Below are 24224 nucleotides of genomic sequence, written 5' to 3'. Positions count from 1 at the left end.
TCAGGAGGAGACAAAACATCTCTTTGGGGTTGTGTCAGAAATGGCATCAGGCCTAAAAATGTGTCCAATCACACATGAACAGTCACCCACTGTGGTGCCCTGTGAGTAACAGCTGAACGCAGCCAGTAAGCAGTTAAAGCAGTTCTTTTGTTAAATCCCTCGAATTAAAACTCTGATTCTGCACTTCAACACATCCTGATTGTTTTACTTTGGACAGAGACACAGCTACAGCAGAGTTCATTGTCCAAATACTTATGGGACAAACACTTGTAGTATATCACACAACACAGTACGTGAACATGTACTGAAGCTCCCCTTCCTGAAACCTGTGGTTATGAAACTAGATGGGCGGTAAAATAAGAACCATTATGGATGACTGTTGCTGCCTGTAAATCAAAGTCTGCCTGAGGTGGGATTTCAGAAGCAGAAACCATGAGGAGCACAGCACCACTCCCAGAAGGCTGAGATGTGAAGCCATGTGATGAGTGAAATGATGATGGAGGAGAACACAGATGAAGATCTGGAAGCTGCTGCCTCTTTATATAGTAGACACTGAAATCACCTTTTGCCTCCCTGCCAGCACAAAAACCCACACTAAAAACCCACTTACACAAACCCTCGGCTCTGGGATGGATTCAGAAACATGTCAGTTGTGGTAAACAAATGGACGGTTTTACAACCACAAAGTTTAATCCTACAAGGGCAGAATTATGTTCACTCTGTGAGAGGTGAACCTCAGACAGTTAGCAAGAGAAACATTCAAAGAAACAACCTAAATAACACAAACTTAGCAGTTGGGATGCAGATCAGACGATATCAGCAACGTGATGATCAAATGTAGTTAAAAACACAAGAAAAACAGGCTTTTTGCTCCAAAAGGACAAACAAAGCAGGGCCAGATTAACCTGTCGCCACCTGCTGGCGTGCAGAGTAACATGTGACAACAACACACACGACACACGTGGTCACCTCAACTTGTTTCACTGGAGTTTCTCTTTTAGAGCTTTAACCTCCTAAGACCTGAACTCTTTCATGCATTTTTAAAGTCTCTTTGCTATTTGGGCTGTTTGGGACCTGATTCATGTACAAACAAAGAATTACCAGAACTTTGTTTCTGAGAGAAATGAGATCCACATATGAGGATATTCGCTTTAAATGTCGATAGAACAGAGGCAGGATAATGACCTCGTAAGTGCAAATCAGGTCCTTGTGGAGCAAAACTTTGTATTTTGGTCTAAACGTCCCAAAATGTGACGTCCACACATGAGGACAACAGGGCGCTAAAGTCCGTACAAACTTTTGTTTCTTCATTTGCTTGCAAACGAATGGAAATCCTCACTTAAAGCCAGGAAGCTTATTACCTGTGCAGGCTTTAGTGCCTCAGAGCAAACAAGAGAGCTTTGATCACAATGATTTTTGTTTTCACATTTCATTCACTAGCGATTTTTTTAATGTCACCTGATCTCAGTCAGCAGACTGAATATAACAGTGAAGCACTAGTGAGCTAATGAATTAGATATTGGTCACTCATATCAACTGAAAGAGTGTAAGACAAGTAAATGTGCTATAAAGGCCGGAGAAGAGTTAATAAAAAGGTCTTGAAATGAAAATATTTCATTATTTGCTGTTTCATAGATTTTTGGTTTTATTGCACTTTTGTCAGCCCTGCTGCTGTTTTTAAAAGTACTTTATTAATAAACTGGCATAAATGGTAACATTGAACACTTGCCAGTGTGAACAAAAGGTTCTTAACTTTAGCATCAAAGCTTCAGTTCACCTTTCTCAGGGCAGTTCCTTCAGTATGTGTATTAATGCAGGAACAACTCGATTCCACACAGCTGACGTACCGAGAGTGTCTGCTGTGTGGTTAACTTTATAACCTTTGGTACGCAGTGGTGTCGCTCCACCTGTTAGCTAGTTTAAGAAACTGGTTAAGGAGGGAGTATCTGTGAGGATGAGGAGGATTTAGTTCTTTAAAGACACATCAGATACTTGCAGGAAGCTTCTTTCAGCTTCTTTTCTCCACTGCGCAGGTTTAAAACCATGACAGCAGAAGTCATGATGAAGAGATTGATTAGTCAGTCACAGTGTAAAGAGTCCTCCTGCCTGCATCACTCGCCAGCATAAACAGACCTTTGCTCCTGGAAAACAAATATATCAAAGTCATGTTGTCCAAGAAATGCATTTTATCTCACTAGTGAATCAAAGAAAGTCTGTATACTTTCTGAGAGTGAGAGGTGAACGTCAGACAGTTCTTAGAAAATGTAGTTTCTCTTTAAGCTTTTAACGTCTCTTTTACCCCCATTTGTCTAAAACTACTTGACAGCCCTTCATGTCAGAGGTTTATTACCTGTGCAGGATGGAGCACATGGTCTCAGTCAGGCTGGACACGATCACTCCTACAGGAAGTAAATGTGCTGTGATTTTATTTCACCTGTGAAATGATGAAAAACAGCAGAATAGCTCACGCTAACAAACGGGTGTTGAAATGTTTCATTTTCTGCTGTTTCACAGGTCAAAAAGGGCGTCGAAGCAAACTGAAGCTGAGCTGCTGCTGCTGTTGTAGTGCAGCATCTGCTGTGTGCTTCATCAGAGAACCTTCTGTACACAGCAGACAGAGGCTGCTGCCACTGAAGTCCATCTGCTAGAGAGCTTTAAACACTGGTTATTGAAGTGGCTTTGATGATACTGATACACAGTCTTTGCTGCTGTCACAGGACAGGGATCCACCAGGGAGTAGTTGTCAGGATAAAGAGCCTTCGCTTCTCTAAATATAAACTGGATACTTGTAGGAAACTTTGGGAAGCAGCATTTTTCCTCATATCGTCTAAACTGAAGTTAGCTCAGGTGCTTCTTCCATACTTGCTCTGCAGAAAGCCAAAGAGTTTGGAGCTCTGCAAACATTTGCAGCACAGCTGGATGTTTGTAACTTTGGTCACCTCTGTATCATCCCTCAGATTCTTTCTGCACAGCTTTGAAACCATGACAGCACGAGTGATGCTGAGGAGACGTCCAGTTTAAACAGACCTTTATTCCTGGAACACAAACACATGAAGTGATGCTGCTAAAGAAGAACATTTAATCGCACTAATGAATCAAGCATCTGTTTGTCTGTCAGTCTGTCAACAGTTCCTCTGATCGACTTCAGACTTGGTGGGTATTTTGTTTTTGCAGCGGTCAAAGTCGATCAGCGTGTTGCTTTGTCTGCTGTAAATCTGCCTGTACAAAGGGAAACATGCATGTTTTAGATGCAAACTCACAACATGGCTGCATTTTTGTGATTATGTGTATTTTATATTGATTTATTCTATTATGTTTTGTATATGAATCTTTACAAGTGTGTCGATACAAAGGCTTGATTAAAACAAAGGTCTCAGCTGTGCTGTTAGGGATGCTCTCATATTTGTTTCAAATGTAATAAATCAAAGGATTTCAGGCTTTTCATCCTTTTTATTTGTTTGGTTCTAACAGCAGGTGGATAAAAACATGCAGGTGATGAATATAATTGTGTGATATTATGAGCATTGTGAATAAAGAAAGAGCAGAGATAGTAAAAAGGAAACAGGTGATGGACGTGAGATTTTCAGAACAAAAGCTCCTCAGTGAGACGATCACCTGGACACAAGGTCAGGCAGCTGGGACTCATCTAGAGAGCAAAATGGAAAAGTGATCTGTGCAGAACATCACTGTTGATTGCAGTTATTTACATCAGATTTCTTCTCTGAGATAAGAGCACCATTTGTGGGAAAGATGACAGTATTTCCAGGCTGGATGCTGTTTGCAGGGAGAACTGAATGAAACTCTCCTGCACCTCAGCGCTGAGGTCCACACCTGTGAACACAGATGAGGTCAATCTGCTGCAGCACGTAGAGCTTTACTGATCAGCAGGTTCAAAGGATTCAGCAGAGCGTAGAGTCAGAGCTAAACCTGGGAGTCACTCACGCAGTCCGGCTGGCGCATCTCCATCTGAACACCCCCGGTGTCGCGGCGCGGGCGTCTCAGATGGCCAACAGCCCTTGGTGGCACCTCCTCTCTCCACGCTGGTCCTCGGGGATTCCATCGTCAGGAACGTGCGGATGAGGGTGGCGCTCACGCTGTCGTTCCCGGGAGCCACTGTTGTTGACATAGTGGACAGAATTCCCAACATTCTGGCATCCCACCCACAGGTTAACCGGCTCATCATCCACATCGGCACCAATGACATCCCCAAACAGCAATCTGAGCTGCTGAAGTTGGACTTCCTCCAACTCTTCAGCCTCCTTGGTCAGTTGCAGGTGAGTGCTTTTATCTCTGGGCCCACCCCCAACTGTGGCAGAGGGATAGGCCGTTTCAGCCGGCTGCTCAGCCTTAACACCTGGCTTTCCTCCGCCTGTGTCTCCCACGGTGTGGGTTTTATTAACAACTTTGATGCCTTCTGGGAGAGGAGGCATCTTTTTGGGGCAGACGGGCTCCACCTCAACGCCTGGGGATGCCGTTTGCTGTCCGCTAATTTGGCATTTGGCGTACAGCACTGCCGCACATCGCCCTGTCACTACCCCAAACTGACATTACCTGCTGATCCGTCTGCTACTGACTGATGTCCCCTTGGTCCCAGCTCCTATATTTGTTCCACTTTTAACAGTAATACACAAAACTCTGGACTAGGACCTCTCTCTCCCACAGTCAACACAATACCCGTCATAATCACAAACAGAGAGCAACAGAATTATCATAAATCCAGTAACTCCAAAAACATTAATAACCTCCGGCCTCTTCAAAAATATCAACATCCATTCAACTCTATTGTCAAAAATCCACCAGTCTCAATCAGTATGGCACTTTTAAATGTACGCTCTCTGTCGAACAAGTCTTTTATTATTAATGATTTAATTTTAGATAATAAACTTGACTGTTTATTTTTAACTGAAACATGGCTGGGTTTGGATGCACCAGTTGTTCTCACTGAGGCCTCCCCACCAAATTTTAATTTCTCTTTTTGTATTAGAAGTGGTGAGAGAGGTGGTGGGACTGCATCTTTAACCAACAACACACACACCACCAAACAAATTTTATTTGATCATTTTACCACTTTTGAATTCCATGCTATTGTTTTCAGCAGCCCTCCAGTTTTATCTGTCACAATTTATAGACCACCTAAAGACAGCGCTGCTTTTATCAAGGAATTCTCAGAATTTTTAACAAACATACATTCAAAATATAACATGATAATTTTAACCGGTGATTTTAACCTGCACATAGATAATCCTTCTGACCCTGCAACAAAAGAATTCTTAAACATTCTTCACTGTTTGGATTTTACCAGCACGTCACGCAGCCGACTCACAACAGAGGACACACTCTGGACCTGGTCATCACCCATGGGCTGTCCACCAGCGTGTCCTCTGTTGTTGACTTGGCTGTCTCTGACCACTACTGTGTGTTTTTTAACATCACCGGTTTTATTCAGCGGGAGACCTCGGTGCGAACTGTGAGGAGGCGCTATCTAACCTCTGAAGTGGCTGCAAATCTTACCAGGGTTTTAGACGAATGCCCCCCTGTGATTTTACCTGCACCCTGCGATTTGATTTTTAATCATTTCAACAGCAAACTGAAGAAAAGCCTTGACTCCGTTGCTCCACTCACCACCAAAAAGATTAACGTAAAACATGCATCACCCTGGAGAAACGAAGAAGTCAAAAAACTCAAAAGAAATTGCAGAACAGCAGAAAGGAGATGGAGGAAAAATAATAATACTATCAACCATCAAATATTTTGCGAGCAACTTAAAATGTACAATAATACATTAAGGAAGTCAAGAAATTCATACTTCGCCAAAATAATCAGTAATAACAAAAATAATCCCAAGGTCCTCTTTTCCACCATAGATCATTTATTTAACCCTGATTTTAAAAGCTCCAAAAGAACCCCCACAGGCTCGCTCTGTGAGCAGTTTGCAGACCACTTCAGGGGAAACGTCAGCGCCATCAGATCTGATATTTTATCTAATCGCGATATGATTTTAAACACATCTGAGGGCTCGATTGTACCTGAGGAGACACTGGACAGCTTTGTCCTGGTTAATGCTGAGAACCTTCAGAAAGTTTTCTCCACAGTGAGACCCACCACATGTCTTTTAGATCCAATCCCTTCTTCACTCTTTAAAACACTTTATGGATTTTTTGAGGCTGAGCTTTTATACATGATGAATTGCTCTCTTCAGTTGGGTGTCTTCCCTGCTGCCTTTAAAACGGCGGTGGTGAGGCCCCTTCTGAAGAAGAGCAATTTGGATTGTAATGATTTTAATAACTACAGACCTGTATCCAACTTACCATTTTTAAGTAAAGTCTTAGAAAAACTTGTTTTTACTCAGATTACTGATTTTCTCAATGATAGACAGATCCTGGAGATATTCCAGTCTGGATTTAGGGTGAACCACAGCACAGACTGCTCTCCTAAAGGTTTTAAATGATCTTAGATGTAACTGGGACGCCCAAAAGCTCTCAGTGCTGGTGCTGCTGGATCTAAGCGCAGCCTTTGATACAGTAGACCACGCTATTCTTTTAAACAGACTGAAACACATGGTGGGCCTCTCTGGTGCTGTACACAACTGGTTCACTTCCTATCTCTCTGACAGATCTTTTATGGTGAGTATGGATACATGCTCCTCTAAGATCCATAAAATGACATGTGGTGTGCCTCAAGGGTCGGTTCTAGGCCCTGTACTTTTTAATTTGTATATGCTCCCTCTCGGCGGTGTCATCAGGAGGCATGGAGTGAACTTCCACAGTTACGCTGATGACACGCAGCTGTACATCTCCGTGTCTCCTGATGACACCAGACCAATGGATGCCCTTTTTAACTGTATCTTGGATATAAGATCTTGGATGGCAGAAAACTTTTTACAGCTTAACCAGGACAAAACTGAAGTTTTAATTGTCGGTCCTGAGGCTCAGACAGAGAAACTCTTGTCCAAATTAGAGGCATTTTCACTATGTCCTTTGCTACAAGTGAAAAACCTGGGTGTTATTTTTGACTCTGAGCTTGGTTTTATCCCACATGTTAAACATGTAACCAAAATTGGATTTTATCATCTAAAAAATATAGCCAGAGTCCGCCCTATTCTCTCTCGGGCCAACACGGAGATGCTGATGCATGCTTTTATTACCAGTCGCATTGATTACTGTAATGCCCTGCTCTCTGGTCTTCCTAAGAAGAATATTTCAACTTTACAACTCTTGCAAAACTCGGCAGCTCGTGTGCTGACGAAGACCAGAGGGCGGGCCCACATTACACCGGTTTTAGAATCGCTGCACTGGCTCCCCGTGTGTTTCAGGATCGATTTTAAAGTTCTTTTATTGGTTTTTAAATGTCTTAATGGTCTTGGGCCTTCTTATCTCTCAGATCTGCTTTTACCATACGAACCCTCGCGGACCCTGAGGTCCTCACGTACTGGCCTTTTGATTGTCCCTAAAGTCAGGACACATACTCACGGAGAGGCAGCTTTTCAGTGGTATGGTCCTCGTCTGTGGAACAGCCTGCTGGAGGAGCTCAGGGCCGCAGAGAATGTACATGTTTTTAAGAACAGGCTCAAGACCCACCTTTTTAATTTAGCTTTTACTTAGCGTTTATTTATTTTATACTTATTTATTCTATCCTGTTATTCTATTATTAATTTAGGATTTACCTAATATTTGTTTAATTTTATTCTTATTCATTTTTTAATCTTCTTATTCTATTTATATTTATATTTATATTGTATCCTGTTCTTATTTATTTTATCATTTTACCCTGTATATATCGTATTGCGTCATATCTCCAGTGTTTCCTCGGAGGGCGCTCTCTGCACCGGGGCTGTGATTGACCGTGGCTGCTGGGTCTCTGGGGGTCCTCTCAGCCTGGCTGGGGGGCTCCTTGGCCTCCCTCCTGCTGTGTGCCCAGCCTGAAGGCTGCGGTCTGTGACCGGCTCCCGGTGCAGACGGCTCCCTGTTATAGTGTTTCCTCACTTGGCTCATGCGAGCCCAGCCCAATTTTTTACTCTTTAAGTGTGCGCGTGTGTGTATGTGTGTGTGTGTGGGGGGGGGGGGGGGGGTATATGTGTATTGGGAGTGTGGGGAGTGAGTTGGAGGGTGGGGTGGGCTACTTTTAACTATGTAAAGCACTTTGTGCTACATTTTCTCTGTATGAAAAGTGCTTTATAAATAAAGATTGATTGATTGATTGATTGATTGATTGATTGATTGATTGATTGATTGATAAAAACTCCTGTTTGACCACAGCCTCAGTTTGTTCCTGCACTTCAAACACTTCCTGTTGTTGACTGGGTGGAGTCAGGAAGCCAGCGAGGCCCTGCAGGACTGAGACTGCAGACTGGGACATGCTCTGTGATGGAGATCAACAGCATCACTGACTGTTTCTGTGAGGACACCATCATCCCAGCAGGGCTGTTTCCCAACAACAAGCCCTGGACCATCAGAGACCTGAAGCTGCTGCTGAATGAAAGAAGAGGATCTTCAGGTCTGGAACAAGGACCAGCTGAGAGTGTTAATAACGTTACTAATGTTCAGCTACACTTTACTAGGTCACATCTGTGACACACGTCACTTAAATAAAGAAGGAAATATTGGCTCTGTTTTATCTTAGCTTCCTGTCTGACAGACGCCAAGTGGTCAGACTGGGCGGCATCACCTCATCCCCCATCACACTGAACACTGGTGCTCCACAGGGGTGTGTACTGAGCCCTCTCCTATACTCACTCTACACCTATGACTGCACGGCCACTAACAACTCCAACATCATTGTGAAGTTTGCGGACGACACTACAGTGGTGGGTCTTATCACCAAAGGTGATGAGACGGCTTACAGGGAGGAGGTCAGTGCCCTGACCCACTGGTGTCAAGACAACCATCTCACCCTCAACGTCGCAAAGACAAAGGAGTTGATAGTGGACTTCCGGAGGTGCAGAGAAGTACACACCCCCATCACCATCAACGGCGCTGCTGTGGAGAGAGTGAGCAGCTTCCGGTTCCTTGGCGTACACCTGGCTGAGGATCTTACGTGGTCAGTACACACAAACAAAACAGTGAAGAAGGCGCAGCAGCGCCTCTTCTTTCTCAGGAGACTGAAAAGATTCGGCATGAGCCCCCGCATCCTCAGGACCTTCTATCACTGTGCCATTGAGAGCATCCTCACTGGATGCATCACCACCTGGTATGGCAACAGCACCGCCTACAACTGCAAAGCTCTCCAGCGAGTAGTGCGGTGCTCTGAACGGATAATTGGAGGTGAGCTTCCCTCCCTCCAGGACATCTACAGGAAGCGCTGCCTGAGGAAAGCGGGGAGGATCATCAAGGACTCCAGTCACCCCAGCCATAAACTGTTCAGACTGCTTCCATCAGGAAGGAGGTTCTGCAGCATTCTGTCCCGTACCAGCAGACTGAGAGACAGCTTCTTCCATCTGGCCATCAGACTGCTGAACACGTCATAGACACCTCACAGTCACTACTGGAACTTCAACATTATGCACTACACACTGTACAGTAATGCCGCTGTTTTGCACATATTCAACTCTGTATATTTTTATATATTTTATTTTATTATTTTTTACTATTTAATTTGTAAAAATGTGTACTCACACACACACACACACACACACACACACACACACACACACACACACACACGTAGGAAAATATTTAGTATACACATCCAGAAATGCATACACTATTATATATTGTACATATATTTATTAGTTTCAGGTTGGCCATTCTTGTATTTTGCTCGTTTGTGTTGTTGTGTTTGCACATCTCTGTTGCTTGTGGGGCTCGCACACAAGAATTTCACTCGCATGTGCTGTGCCAGTGTGCCTGCACATGTGATGTGACAATAAAAGTGATTTGATTTGATTTGATCTGTGCCGGGAGATTTGTTGGCCATATGTGCAGAAATAGGATTACAAACGTCCTCCACAGTCAGAGGGCTGTCACAGTGACTTCTATCTTCCACAACAATAGTTTTTAGGTTTTTAATATTATTGAGAAACAGCGTTGAGACATATATATATATATATATATATATATATATATATATATATATATATATATATATATATATATATATATATATATATATATTATATATGATTTGATTTGATTTTGATTTGATCTGCTGGGCCCAAAAGTGACTCCTGTATTTAAACTGCTATGAAGAACTTGTTGGTCTATAATATGTGAAACATGTGTCAAATGTCTCCATCATGAAAGATATCAGGTCATCTTGAGCCACAAAAACATTCCTATCATGAGGTAGAAGCTGGAATCAGTTTGTTGCAGACGTTTATATATCCGATATTTATCCAGTTAAAAGCTGAAATTCAAAAACGTCTTTTCCAGAGTCGTCTGTCCAAGAGGAGCAGAAGCTGCAACAAATATAACAACAGTTATTTAAGGCTGTTTTAAACGGCCACAAAGGAGCAGATTGGTTATAATGCAGCTGCTTCAGAGGAACAAACACTGTTTTTATTTCATGTGTAACACCTTTCAATGATGTGTTGACTAAAGTCTATTGACCAGTGTAAGTAAAGACATCACACACACACACATGGAAACACTGAAACCTGTTTGTGGTGCAGCAGCGGTCCCAGCTGCTCGCCTTTATCTAGACTGGGTCGGCTGCTGATCTCAATATAATCAATGTTTAAAGTTCTCAGTGTTTCTGTGTTGCTGCGTATAGGATCTCCCAGCATCATCACTGTGCTGTCCAATCATTGTGTGCGAGGTTACCCTTATAGTGCGATGTGTGTTTGCACAAAGAGAAGCATGTGTGTCAAATATAAATAAGCACAGAACAGAAACAGCTGCTCGTTTCTTCTGTTTAGAGTCAAGTTAGTGTTTTGTGTCTTTGTTTGAGGCCTGATGTTGAGCAGAGGTGTGTGTAACTGCACTGGTCTGTTATATGTGTGAAGTGTGTGCTTCTCTTCAGCATCATCTTTGTCACTGCTGATTCCTTTGTGTCATCATGTGTTGAGAAGAGAGAACAGTTATAACGGAGGAGCAAAAGGAAGCCCTGAAATCTGCATCAACAAGGAAGTGTTGGCTCACCAGTGATCCCAGCAGAGCCACTGGTTTGGCTCCAGTTGTTCTAGATTCAATGATGTTGTTGCTACAGATACATGTCAGCATCTTTATTGAATTTTATATGAAGCAGAAATGGTGTCATTAGGAGAAGAAGAGGAGAACAAGTCCGGCGAGGAGGCAGCAGCTCTTAAAGATGAAACAGCAGCTCAGCCCTGAGCTCAGAGAGCTGCACATGAAAAAGCTCCTCAAGCAGATCCTGTCAGAGGTTTGTCACCAACAGCAGGAACTGTTAACATCATAGGATGAAGATGCTGTCAGCTGGATGAAGAAGGTTATTTAATGGCAAACGTTCACACTGAAGTCAAACTGTTGTCGTGTTGAACAGATTCATGTACTGATCGTCTCCAGAATGTTAGAAGAGCTTCAATGAATCATTAGAAACAACTTACAGCTGCACAGCTGTGTCAAACACATCTGTGTGTCATTGTGGGATTGTTGTGTTTCTACATGTGACACACGTCTAAAACATGCACACAATCTGAACACAAACAGGGACTCATGTGTTCCCACAGCCAGATGCTGAGAGCCATTTCCTTGTAGTCCTGTATCTACATACATGAACCATTAGATGTTATTGGAATGATTGTCAGCTCTGATAGTTTCATGTGTGTTTAGCTGGACGCTGTTTGATCCTCGACATGTTTAAAGGTGTCCAGTCCTGAGACACTGGGGCTGGAAACAGCTGTGATGTCATTGGACTGTCACACAGACAGAAGTGCATGAAGTGAGCAGCCGAGGAGCCGCTGATGTTTTGGATTCAACAGCATTTGAAAGGTCGACACAGACACATTTGCACACAGAAAGCTGAATCTGTCATATGCCACAGTGAACTCACTGTTCAGTGTTTTTCAGGAAGCTTCTTAACTGCCTCTGCTGCCAAACAAGCAGCTGATGTCCTTGAGAAGAAGCTGAAGAAGTCTTCAACAACAAATACAGGAAGTGGACTTTCAAATACTAGATTCACTTTAGACTCACAGAGAAATGACTCAACCAGCTGTGTTTGATTGACTCCTTTAACTATATGAAAGGTCAGTGTGTGTCTGCACACAGACTGTTGTGTTGGACTGTTATTCAGTTGTCTGCTGAATGTTTTCAAATGTCTGCATCTCAGCTGTGATGAGGCTGGGGGTCATGGGAGGCCACCGTAGCAGCCTCTTCAACATCATGACATCATCATAAATGCTGCTGGACTGTCTGATGGGCTGACGGTGAAAAAGCCGTCGGGAAGGAAACAGAAGACATTTCAGAGGCTGCAGCAGATTTCTTTGATTCGGGGCCTTTTTCAGCTTTATTGGACAGAGCAGTGAAGATAAGTGACAGCAAAACAGAGAGAAAGGGGGCGTGGCCCGGGTCAAAGCCAGGCCAGCTGCTCTCCACCTCGTGGCACATGGTCACCTGCTCATCCTAGTGAGCTCCACCAGCAGCCCTTTCACACACTTTACACTGTCAAACACTGTGTGTGGACCTCAGCTAACAACAGGCTACATTTAAGTCTGGACTACATGCTTTTATATTGAGGAGATTTTTCACTGTTTTTATTCCATCAGCAGCTCAACATCATGAGCAGCTTTGACATAAAGACATCAAACTCAAGCTGACTTTAAGCTACTTTTAATACAGGGGCTCAAAAACAACAACATCTTTATTATATATCAGGACAGAAAGTCATTTCATCTCAAACAGCTTTATTTGGAATAACCAGCACTATCAACTGGTTTGGGATCTCCACCAGTTTCATGTCTTTGCAGCTTCTCCAACAAAGTTCCTGTAAAATCAGCATGTTTGTCTTTATTGGTTTGATAGTGATTGATTATTCAGTCCCAATCTGCTGTCATCTAAAGAACAAAATGATGTTTCTATGAGTCACAAAGCTCCAGATGTTGTCGGCTTCACAAAGAAAACAAAGAACTTAAACACAAAGTGTTTGGAGCTAATATGTTCCCAAGCTGCTCTTTTTGAAATGGCAGAGGTACAGTGGTGTCTAACAGCACACTGTGGAAGGCAAACATGTTATTGTTGGATGAAACTTCATGAATCCTTTGTAGATTTGAGCTGTTGGAGCCTTTCTTTTCTCTTCAGGTGTACAGATGCTGAGGAGGCAGGTGAAGCAGGTGGAGCTGTTGTGATGCTGGCAGAGGGTGTGTCTTAGTAACTCTGTGAGGCACAACTGGATCCAACATTGTGGATGTGTTGATGTTGGAGCCATTAAGAGTCTCTGGCCACACTGTAGGATTTCCCTTTGATCCACTGTGGGGGCATTTTGGAGTCTGTCAGTGAAACTCTTCATGTTTGTGTTTGACTCCAGTTTATAGAAACAGAGAAATGTGTCATGCTTTTGTTCGGCCTCCACAAATACACACATTTGTTCATTGGTTGGACTTTTTGGAAGGAGACACATTGAAAACCATGTTAATAAGATCTTGTTGTTTCCTGTGGATCCGACACAGAGAGTGGACTTCAGACAGAAAGCGTGGAAGAGATTTTAGAGGCCGTGTGTGGCAACAGGACGTTTCTGTGTGTTTGCTGATCTTACATGTGGAAAACAACAAGTGATGTTTTTGAAGTCCTACAATGATCATTGTTCTCACAGCATTTTGAGTGGGAACAGTTCAAACTGGGAGTAGTGGGAGTTATTTACTGATTGAAACAAGCTGAATGTTTCTGTGACGATGAAGATCAGCAGCTCAGCTGATCAATGAACTGACATCTATCAGTCGTTTCATGAGATGAAGTCATCAGCAGACATTTGTTCTGACTGTGTGATGAATGTCAGAACGTCAGGGCTCTGCTTTAGTCACTGCTTGATGATCATTGGCTCATTGTTGAATCCAGGGGCCCAGTCTGACCTCTGACCCTTTGCTGCAGGTCTTCTGTGTTATCTCCACTTTCATGTCTGATCTTCTGCTGTATCGTCCAAAATAAACATCTGGATCATTTCCAACACTTCAGCAGATCTTTAGTTTGGGCAGTGCAGCACAAAATAACACACTATACTGCCCACTTCCTGATCTTATTGGATCTGTGTGTGAGGTTGGTGAAGGAAACACATGTTTACTGAGTGAGTCGCTGCCATTAGGAACTAGTTTTTATATCACAGCCTGGAAATCACACAGGACCATTTCTGCAAGTGAAAAGTCGTCATTGGAGGAAAAAAATTGTAGAGTTTGTGCAACTGAAGAATTGTCCCAACTACATGTGCTGCTGACCTTTGACCTTTCCTTTAGGTGCACAGAGGAGTCTGTGGAAACATCCAGAACTGAGGCAATGCTACAGATGCTTCAAATAAAGTGGTGTATTATCCATGTTTTCTATGGATCACATCCAGTATCCTGATCTAACGAGCCCCCTTTTTGTGGATTTTAGAGCCTCTGACTTTTGCTGCGTCTCATTTCAAGCACAAGAGCAAGAAGTGGATGAAGAAATGGGGCGAGTGGGGTCAGTGTGGTGCACGTCAGCTGTGCTCACACATGCTTTCACAAAGAACATGTGTGTTCATTGGCAGCATTAAGGTGCACTTTAGTCTTCATAATAATAAAGTATTCTGACTTTATTCTTCTGAATCCTCACAGTCATGTTGCAGCTCTGCTCTGCTTTAAGAACATGTTCTACCAGGATGTTACTTTCCTAAACGTGTTCTCCAAATGTTCCCAAAGACTTTGTTCTAAGTAGTTCTACATGATGAAACATCCACACTAAGTTTAAGAAGGACACACAAACACCATCTGTCCTTTCATCATGTGTACAAACGTGTTCAGATGTCAAATGTACCGTGAATGGATGCAAATGTGGATCGTTCCAATAAAATGAGACAGTTTTGTAAGTGGATCCCAGTTTGAAGTTCATTAAAACCTATAAGAACATGTTATTCAAACCAATTTTATCCAACAGGAAGAAGCATCAGGGGAACAGGAAACATTCAAACATGTTTACTGTAAGAACTGCACAAAGGAAGGAAACACAATCCTACACACGAGCACTTTAAAATGGACATTTAGCTTTTCAAACATCAGGGAGCTGCAATAACAACACTGTGCCCATTCTGATCAGACTGAAAGATTTATAGAGATTTATCCATGTGCTGCAAAAGGATTTGATATCAACATAGATGCAGATTAGCAGGAGCATTTTCTTCATATTGATTTAGAGTTCAGTACCAGGAATATGTAGAATTAACATCTGTGTGCATGACGAGTGATGAAAATTCAAAGTCAGGCTTTCAAAGGATGTCAGAATTAGTGTCTCTATCTGTGACTGTCCCAGAGGAACCTACCTGAGGGATTATTACAGATCTGTCTATATAGAAAGACTTGCATTGATTCACAGTGTACAATTCTTTCTACCGTATTTTCACGACCATAAGACGCACTGTGCTAAAAGGCGCAGTCTCAGTTATGTGTGCCCTTACTGTATTTAATACACACATAAGGCGCACTGGACCATAGGGCGCATACAAGTACCGTATGCGTATTTAAAAATAAAGCGGGAGCAAACCTGAATTCGGTACCTTACTCACATTTCTATTGCCGGTAATCGTCATCATCAACAACACACAAGCATACAAGTGTGCATATTTAAAAATAAAGCAGGAGCAAAACAAAGTTTGGTACTCACATTTTTATCATCAATCAAACCCATCGAAGTCCTCATCCTCTGTGTCTGAATTGAACAGCTGCGCTAAATCGCCATCAAACATGCCAGGTTCACTGTCTTCACTGTCAGAGTCACTTTCTGTGCTGTGCGGCTCCTCGGAAATGATGCCGGCTTTTGCGAAAGCTCGAACAACAGTGCCAGCAGCCATGTTAGCCCAAGCATCTACAATCCATTGGCAAATTGTGGCGTAACTCGCCCGGCGCTGCCTTCCACTCTTGGTGAAACTGTGGTCTCCATCGGTCATCCATCGCTGGATGTGTTTGTCGCCAATGTGTTTGCTGCAGTAGGAGCGGAAGATGGCCAGCTTTTCCTTATAATCCGCTGGAAGTTGCTGCGCTACCGTACTCCTGGTCCGGATGGAAAAATGGCACCGTTTCATAAAAAGTGAAAGTGAAACTGCTTTTAGCCGAATGGTGACCGTCGAAACGCTTCTCCCGCTCGTTCTTTGCTCGATAATCGCCTTATGTCCGTGGAAACTCAGCTGCGTATTCTTGACCTGTCGGAGCTTGTTTTCCAGCTTCCTCTACTTGCGAACCATCGATTCATTAACCTTAAATTCTCTCGCCGCTGCTCGATTTCCATGTTCCTCCGCGTAGCTGATGGCCTTCAGTTTAAACTGTGCTTCGTAAGCGTGTCTCTTTGCCATTTTCAGGGTTGTTAAAACAACGATGTCCTGCATAATGCACATACCTGTTCTTTTATACAGGTATGTGCGATTGTCCCGGTATATACGATCAGCGCCCACACTTCACCCTTTAACGTTCTCATGGTGTTCTCTACTACGTCCTCCTTACAACACATAGGGCGCACTGCGCTATAGGGCGCGCCGCACTTTTTGAAGAAAATCTAAGACTTTTAAGTGCGCCTTATGGTTGTGAAAATACGGTAATCTAATAACATCTTCCTCCAAATCCCGTTTCTGCTGTTTAATAACATATGTCTGAATACAGACAGTGGAAAAATGTCAGTTTTAGTTTTACTGGATCTCAGTGCAGCATTTGATACAGTTGACCACAACATATTACTCAAATGACTGGAGAACTGGACAGGTCTTTCAGGAACTGTACTAAACTGGTTCAAGACATACTTAGAAAACAGGAAATACTTTGTATCAATAGGTAACTTCACATCTGAGCAGACAAGTATCACATGTGGAGTTCCCCAAGGTTCCATCTTGGGACCCTTTCTGTTTAACATTTACATGCTCCCACTGGCACAGATTATAAAGAACAACAAAATAAACTGTCATAGCTATGCAGATGACACACAAATATATATCACAATGTCACCAGGAGACCAAGGCCCCGTACAATTTTCTCCAGCTAAACAAAAACAAAACTGAGGTAATAGTCTTTGGCGCCAAAGAAAAACGATTACAGGTCACCAGAGAACTTCAATCTATACATCTAAAAACCACAAACCAGGCGAGAAATGTGGGTGTAGTGATGGATGCAGACCTAAACTTAGAAAAACACATTAAGACAATAACAAAATCAGCTTACTATCACCTCAAGAATATTTCAAGGATAAAAGATCTGATGTCTCAACAGGACCTGGAAAAACTAGTCCATGCATTCATCTTTAGTAGGCTTGACTACTGTAACAGCATCTTTACAGGTCTACCTAAAAAATCAGTCAGACAACTACAGCTCATTCAGAACTCTGCTGCTCGAGTCCTCACTAAGACCAAAAAAGTGGACCACATCAGTCCAGCTCTGAGGTCTTTACACTGGCTGCCTGTCCGTCAGAGGATAGACTTTAAAGTTCTGATGCTGGTCTATAAAGCTCTGAATGGTTTAGGACCAAAATACATCAGTGACCTCCTGACCCAGTATGAACCTTCCAGATCCCTCAGGTCATCTGGATCCGGTCTTTTATCAGTTCCAGGAGTCAGAACCAGACACGGAGAAGCTGCATTCAGCTTTTATGCTCCTTATATCTGGAACAAACTCCCAGAAAGCCTCAGATCAGCTGAAACACTCAGTTTATTTAAATCCAGTTTGAAGACTCACCTGTTCTCAGCTGCATTTGAATAAAGCACCAAATCCACACTTTTAAGCTTAAATTTCAAAACTTACATTTAACTACTGATTTTATCTACTGTTCTGATCTGTTTTGATTTTATATACTGTTTTGTTTGTTTGTTAATTAGTTAGTTAGTTTGTTTGCTTGTTTTAATCAATTTTAAATCATGCTTTTTATTTGTTTTTGTTTCTAATGTCTCTGTAAAGCACTTTGAATCACCTTGTTGTTGAATTGTGCTATACAAATAAACTTGCCTTGCCTTGCCATCAGAAGGGCTCAAACCTCCTGCTGTTTCTACTGGACCATAAATTCTACTTTATGATGATCTTCAAAGATAAAAACGTGAGTTTATTTGTGAACTCTGTGAAATGTGTCTGATGTTTAGTTTGAACCAATCCTGTGTCAGCTGCAGCCACATCATTGCCACACATACAAATGGGTTCGTTCCTGTTTAGACCTGCTGGCTGTCAATGGGCTTCATTCCATTTCATTTCAGCCATTTCCGGTGGTCGGCTGTGATCTAAACTCAACATGGCTCCTGTGTTAGAAGAGCCTCTGATTTTAAACTTTGCACATTTAATAGTTTCTTTTCAACACTGTGGAGCTACCAGCCCAGTATATGTAGCCCACAGTAGATGGAGTTATCAAGCTGACTGACAAACATCAGGACTCATGTGATCCCTACATGTGGACCTTTCACAGATGGATCCAAGTGCAGATTCAACTCTGCATTACATTTGACTTCAGCTGTTACACACTTTCTAGCTGTGTCACTTCCTGCTTTTTGGATCAGATAGTTTAATCATGTCCACAAATGTTTGGCTGCATGCTTTTATCATCTATATTTCCAGTCTTCATACAGCCGATATTTCATGTGAACTCCAACCTGCCAGCTGCCATCATGTTTTCAGGGTTCATTCAGTGTTGAAATGTAGGACAAACAGCAGCACATGTTCTCTAAATGTTTGCAGTCATTTTAAATGAAGCTGATTCTACATGAGACGTTTTCCACATTTACTGTCTTTGAACAGAGAATAATAAAGCCATCAAACAAATACAGGCTGTGCAAACACAAACTTCTGTGGTGCATTTGATGACCTGCAGAGGAGAACAAGTCGGGCTTTTCAGCCCTAACACAACCTCTTTGTTCTCAATACTACAAAACCTTCAAAGGCTGATATGCAAGTTTGCATGAATCACCAACACAGTTGTATTTGTTTCTAGTATAATTATAAATAAGCTGATCAAATATCTGCTGACTGATTAGATCCAGTATCTATTACAGATGAACAGGATATCACAGCACATGTTGTTAATCCGTCATATCAAACTAAACCGTGTTGCTGGTGTAAATATCCTCCAATAAAGTCAGATGAGGGCTACTGTTGCCAGGTAACGATGAAGACCAGCTCTCTCCTCGGCTTCCTCCACTACACGCTTCCCCCACGCCAGTCTCCTCCGTCACTATAAAGGGGAGAGTCATGAGCTCCATCACCCTCACCTGTGCCGTCCAACGTCCCGCCACCAGCCTCCACTGCAGCAGGCCAGAGACCACACCCCTGCCACAATAAGTAAAAGTATATCCTTGCTGTACCCTTAATGCTAAATGTGCTAAATTATGAAACTCGACATGAAACGATGAAACGTGGGACACGGGAACAGAAACTAAACACAGGCTGAAATGAACACTGAGGGAGGGAGAACTAAGATTACTGAGAGCCTGATAAATAAGAAGAACAAAAACCAAGAAAAACAAGAGTCAAAGAAAACCAAAAACACAAAGCATTGGGCCAGGACCCACTGCTGTGACATTTATATGTGATAAAAACATTAAAAACTGCTCAGGGCCCTATTTCAGGAAGCTGGTTTAGTGCAAACTCTGACTAAGTACACCCTGAGTTAATGAAAACTCTGGGTTTTCGGTTTCACAAAGCAAGTTTAGATTAATCCTGAGTGAGTCACTATGACGACACACTCCATGAAGCGACCTGCCCCCTAGCAGGTTTACTTCAACTAACCCTGACTGTCCCCGCCTCTTTGTCGGAAACCTGACTGTAGGAAGTGTCAGACATGGCGTGTCCCTTCCTTGAAGAGCCAGTAGATGTTGAAGCACGAATTCTCCGCAGAGCTCTCCGCCGGGAGAGAGTAATTAGAGTGCGTTTGGACATTTTACCATTCCCTGATGATTTCCTGTGTGAACGTTACCGTTTTCCAGCACAATCTATAATTTACGTGAATAACATCCTCAGGCCTAATATTGCTCATGTGACACATCGCGGACATTCTCTCAGTTCTGTACATATTATTTGTATTGCACTTCGGTTTGTTGCAAACGGGAGCTTTCTGTATAATATTGGTGACGCTGAGCACGTTTCCAAGGCTACTGTCTGTCGGGCAGTCAGGAATGTTACAGTTGCACTGAAACGTCTCCTGTACTGGTTTGTGGTGTTCCCCGGTCACAGACCCACAAGATTCATCAAAGAGGGATTCCACAAAATTGCAGGTATCAGGATGAACAAAACTTAATTCATGATGTGGTGATATTTGAACTACCACTTAAATTCTACATTTATTCCCACGGTTCCCAGGCGTGATTGGCTGTATAGATGGCACTCGCATTCCAATCATTGCTCCTTCAGTAAATGAAGGAGACTATGTGAACAGGAAGTCTTTCCACAGCATTAATGTACAGGTACATAGTTCCCTGTAGCATTTCAAACTAACAAATTATACCATTATAGTAATGGATGCTAATTTGTGTTCTCTGCACTGTGAAGATCATATGTGATGCTGCCAACATTATCACAAATGTGGAAGCCAAGTGGCCAGGCTCTGTGAGTGGTGGTGGTGGAGGACCCCCACCTGTTTTTCGGGCCTCCGCTTTTTTTCTGTTGGCTATAACGGGCCACATTTGAGCATACAGAGTAAGCAAATATGTACTTGTAATGTGCTCAGATAATTTCAATAAGTGCTTACAGAAAGAAAATTAATGTAGCCTCTAACTGCAATTGATTTACATAGGACAAACAGACCAAGCACTATGGCTCATAATACAATTACACCTTACCTGTTTGGACTATATTTTTACATTTCATTTTTACTTGCTGCCAGGAACGTTTGGGGCCTGTTGGGTTGCACCTGCGCTCAAATCACATCACAAAATCAAATGTATAGAATAAAAAATAAAATAACATATAATAAAATAACGTGTTAAATGGGTGGAAATCCCTAGATCAATGTTTAAATTAACACTCACGCATTGACTCTGTCGGCTTTGTTTTGCCATGCATGCTCCCTTTCTTTTGCAGCTGAGGCTGTGTTACTTTTTTCCGCGGAATTTGCATGTTATCGGCATATGCTGCCAACAGAATTTCGGCGTCAAGCGCTGTAAAATACATTGACCGCGCCTTCTTTCTCTCAGTCTCCATGGTGACTCGCTTAATCTGTGCTCCACTAATCAGGGCTTTATGTATCCTCGTCCGCGCGCTTGACTTGGGGTTAAAGCAACTCCGCGTTGATTGAACTACTTGTTATCGGCCTTTCTGAAACCGAATATTCCAAGTTGGACAGTTCGGGGTTACTCAACCCTGAGTATCGTTTTTCACTCTGAGTTTTCTAAACCGGCTTCCTGAAATAGGGCCCAGATGTTCAAATCTTTCTACGTATACTTTAGGTTCAGCTCTCCAGCCTGGCATTTGGTTAAGCATGATTCAAACATTTGATTTTGTTTAACTGGTTTTAATTATAGTTACTTTTTGTGAACATTTGTTGCAGCATTTAAAAATACATCATTTATTTTCAAACTTTTATTTGATTTGATTCGTCTCTATTTTTTGAGGCAACTGAGGTCCTTCAACATCTGCCAGAAAATGCTGAGGATTTTCTATGAGTCTGTTGTGGCCAGTGCGATCCTCTATGCTGTTGCATGCTGGGGGAGCAGGCTGAGGGTCGCAGATGCCAACAGACTTAATAAACTGATCCGTAAGGCCAGCAATGTTGTGGGGATGGAGCTGGACTCCCTCAAGGTGGTGTCGGAGAGGCGGATGCTGTCCAAGATAAAGACAATGTTGGATAACACCTCCCACCCACTCCATGACATGTTGGTCAGTCACAGGAGCTCGTTCAGTGAGAGACTGAGATTACCGAAAAGCACCACTGAACGACACAGGAAATCATTCCTGCCTGTGGCCATCTCCCTGTACAACGCATCCACTTAACACACTGTTTGCTGCTACAGCTACACATGTTTCTTTGTATGTATGTATGTATGTATGTATGTATGTATGTATATATATGTATATATTGTACTATTCTTAGTTAGCGTATTGTCTGTCTTGTCTTAATGTTGGTTTAAAATGGAGCACTGTAACAAAAAATAATTTCCCCCAGGGATCAATAAAGTATTCTGATTCTGATGATTCTGATTTAGAGCATCATATTTGACCAACGTAAGATCATGAGCTTTATTAACTGATCAAAGTCTCTTCTTTCATCTTCTGTATCATTCAGTTTGCATTGGTAATGCCCATTATTGTAATGCTTTTTTAAGACCAGCAAAACTTTATTTCACTTTGGGTTAGCTGGGATAAGTGATGGATGGAGGGAATTTTACTTCAGCCACAGAAATCCTAAACAGGAAGGAGGAGCAGAGTTACAGTGGATCACTATCCAGCAGGGAAACAGTTCACACATTAACATCAAATTCATAAAAGTAACGGATTATGTTCACAGATAAAAGCCACCAATAAGAGTAAACTGCAGCACATAGGTTATAGCAAGGTAAGACTGTACCACCATGATAAAAGACACCAATAATGGAAAGATAGCAGAGAATTTAATACAATAGGTCACTGCAAGCAAGCCAGCATTTAACTGGTAGAAAAGGCAAGTTTAAACAGATATGTTTTGAGCCGTGATTTAAAAGAATGAATAGAATCAGACGCCCGGATGCCAATCGGGAGATTGTTCCACAGCTCCGGTGCAACTAGAGCAAACGATCAATCACCTCTAGATTTCAGTCGAGATCTGGGCTGAACCAACAGTAACTGTGAGGATGACCTTAAAGCCCTAGCAGGAGCATATGGGTTTAAAAGTTCCTTAAGATAGCTTGGTGCAGTGTTATTGGTAATTTTAAAAGTAAACAACAAAATTTTAAATTGAATACGATATTTGACAGGCAACCAGTGCAGATCAGCTAGGACAGGAGTAATGTGGGCAAACTTCTTGGTTTTAGTTAGAATGCGTGCTGCAGCATTCTGAACTGTCTGTAATCTATGTAAAAGGGTAGAGTGGAGACCACAATAAAGTGAATTACAGTAATCTAGCCTTGACGTTACAAAGGCGTGGATGAGCTTTTCTAGGTCTTTATACGGGATATACTGCCTGGCCTTAGAAATAAGGCGAAGCTGGTAAAAACTGGATCTGACAACAGCAGACACTTGTTTATCAAGTTTAAATGAGCTGTCAAATAAGACACCCAGATTCCTAACAGTGTCAGAGAAAGAACTAGTGAGAAAACCAAAGGCATCCCGAAGTTTGGCACGAAGGGCATTACTACCAAAAATCATAATTTCAGTTTTCTTATCATTAAGGATAAGAGTGTTTGCCAAAAGCCATTTCTTGACCTCACACATGCATTCTCGAAAGCTATTCAAAGACAGAGCAAGATCATCGTTTAACTCAAAATAGATCTTGATATCATCCGCATAATAGTGAAAAGCAATGTGGTATTTCTCAAAGATAGCACTTAAGGGAAGCATGTACAATGAGAAAAGGGTAGGGCCTAACACAGATCCCTGGGGGACACCGCAGCAAACAGGTACAGCCGAAGAAGAGGATGTGGCCAAATGTACCGAAGAGAGCCGATTGGAGAGGTAAGATTTAAACCAATCCAAGGCAGCGCCCTTAATGCCTACAGTGTGCTCTAGTCTCGCCAATAGGATGTTATGGTCAACCATGTCAAATGCCGATGAAAGATCCAATAGCACTAGGACAGAGGGGTGTCCATTGTCAGCCATTAGTAAAAGATCATTGAAAACACGAAGCAGCGCTGATTCAGTGCTGTGATGTTGTTTGAAGGCCGATTGAAATTTATCATTTATATTATTCTCATCCAGGTAGATCTGCAGTTGAAGCAGAACCACCTTCTCAAGAATTTTAGCCAGGAAGGGAAGCTTAGAAATCGGCCTATAGTTGGCAAAATCACTATGATCAAGGTTCCTTTTTTTTTTAGAACAGGTTGAATTATAGCTTATTGTTTGTTTGAATTATTGTTTGAGAGCTGAAGGTACATAGCCAGAAAACAAGGAAAGGTTCAATATGGACAATAAACAAGGTCCAATTGCATTAAAACAATCCTTGACTATACGGGATGGAAGAACATCATGTACAAAATTAGTATTGTTCAGTTTATCAATTAGACGCTTCAGAGTAGAGAGT

At 42.3% G+C, this 24224-nt stretch overlaps 1 protein-coding gene across 1 annotated transcript in view; it reads right to left on the bottom strand.

Annotated features, from left to right (window-relative positions):
• Positions 1-8275: 8275 nt before the first annotated feature.
• Positions 8276-24224, bottom strand: part of LOC147336871 (uncharacterized) — a 54767-nt gene continuing 38818 nt past the window's right edge. Inside the window, exon 5 of the mRNA XM_086286232.1 lies at positions 8276-8495. Coding sequence (XP_086142358.1) covers positions 8276-8495 — 220 coding nt within the window. The remainder of the gene's footprint in view (positions 8496-24224) is intronic.

Source organism: Aulonocara sp. 'chitande type north' Nkhata Bay, linkage group LG3, assembly GCF_057382095.1.
Source record: "Aulonocara sp. 'chitande type north' Nkhata Bay isolate Kocher_YH1m ecotype deep benthic linkage group LG3, A_spYH_male_GT1.1, whole genome shotgun sequence".
Classification (NCBI taxonomy): Eukaryota; Metazoa; Chordata; class Actinopteri; order Cichliformes; family Cichlidae; genus Aulonocara; species Aulonocara sp. 'chitande type north' Nkhata Bay.
Note: the sequence above shows the minus strand (reverse complement) of the source record. Positions and strands in the feature narration are given on the sequence as shown.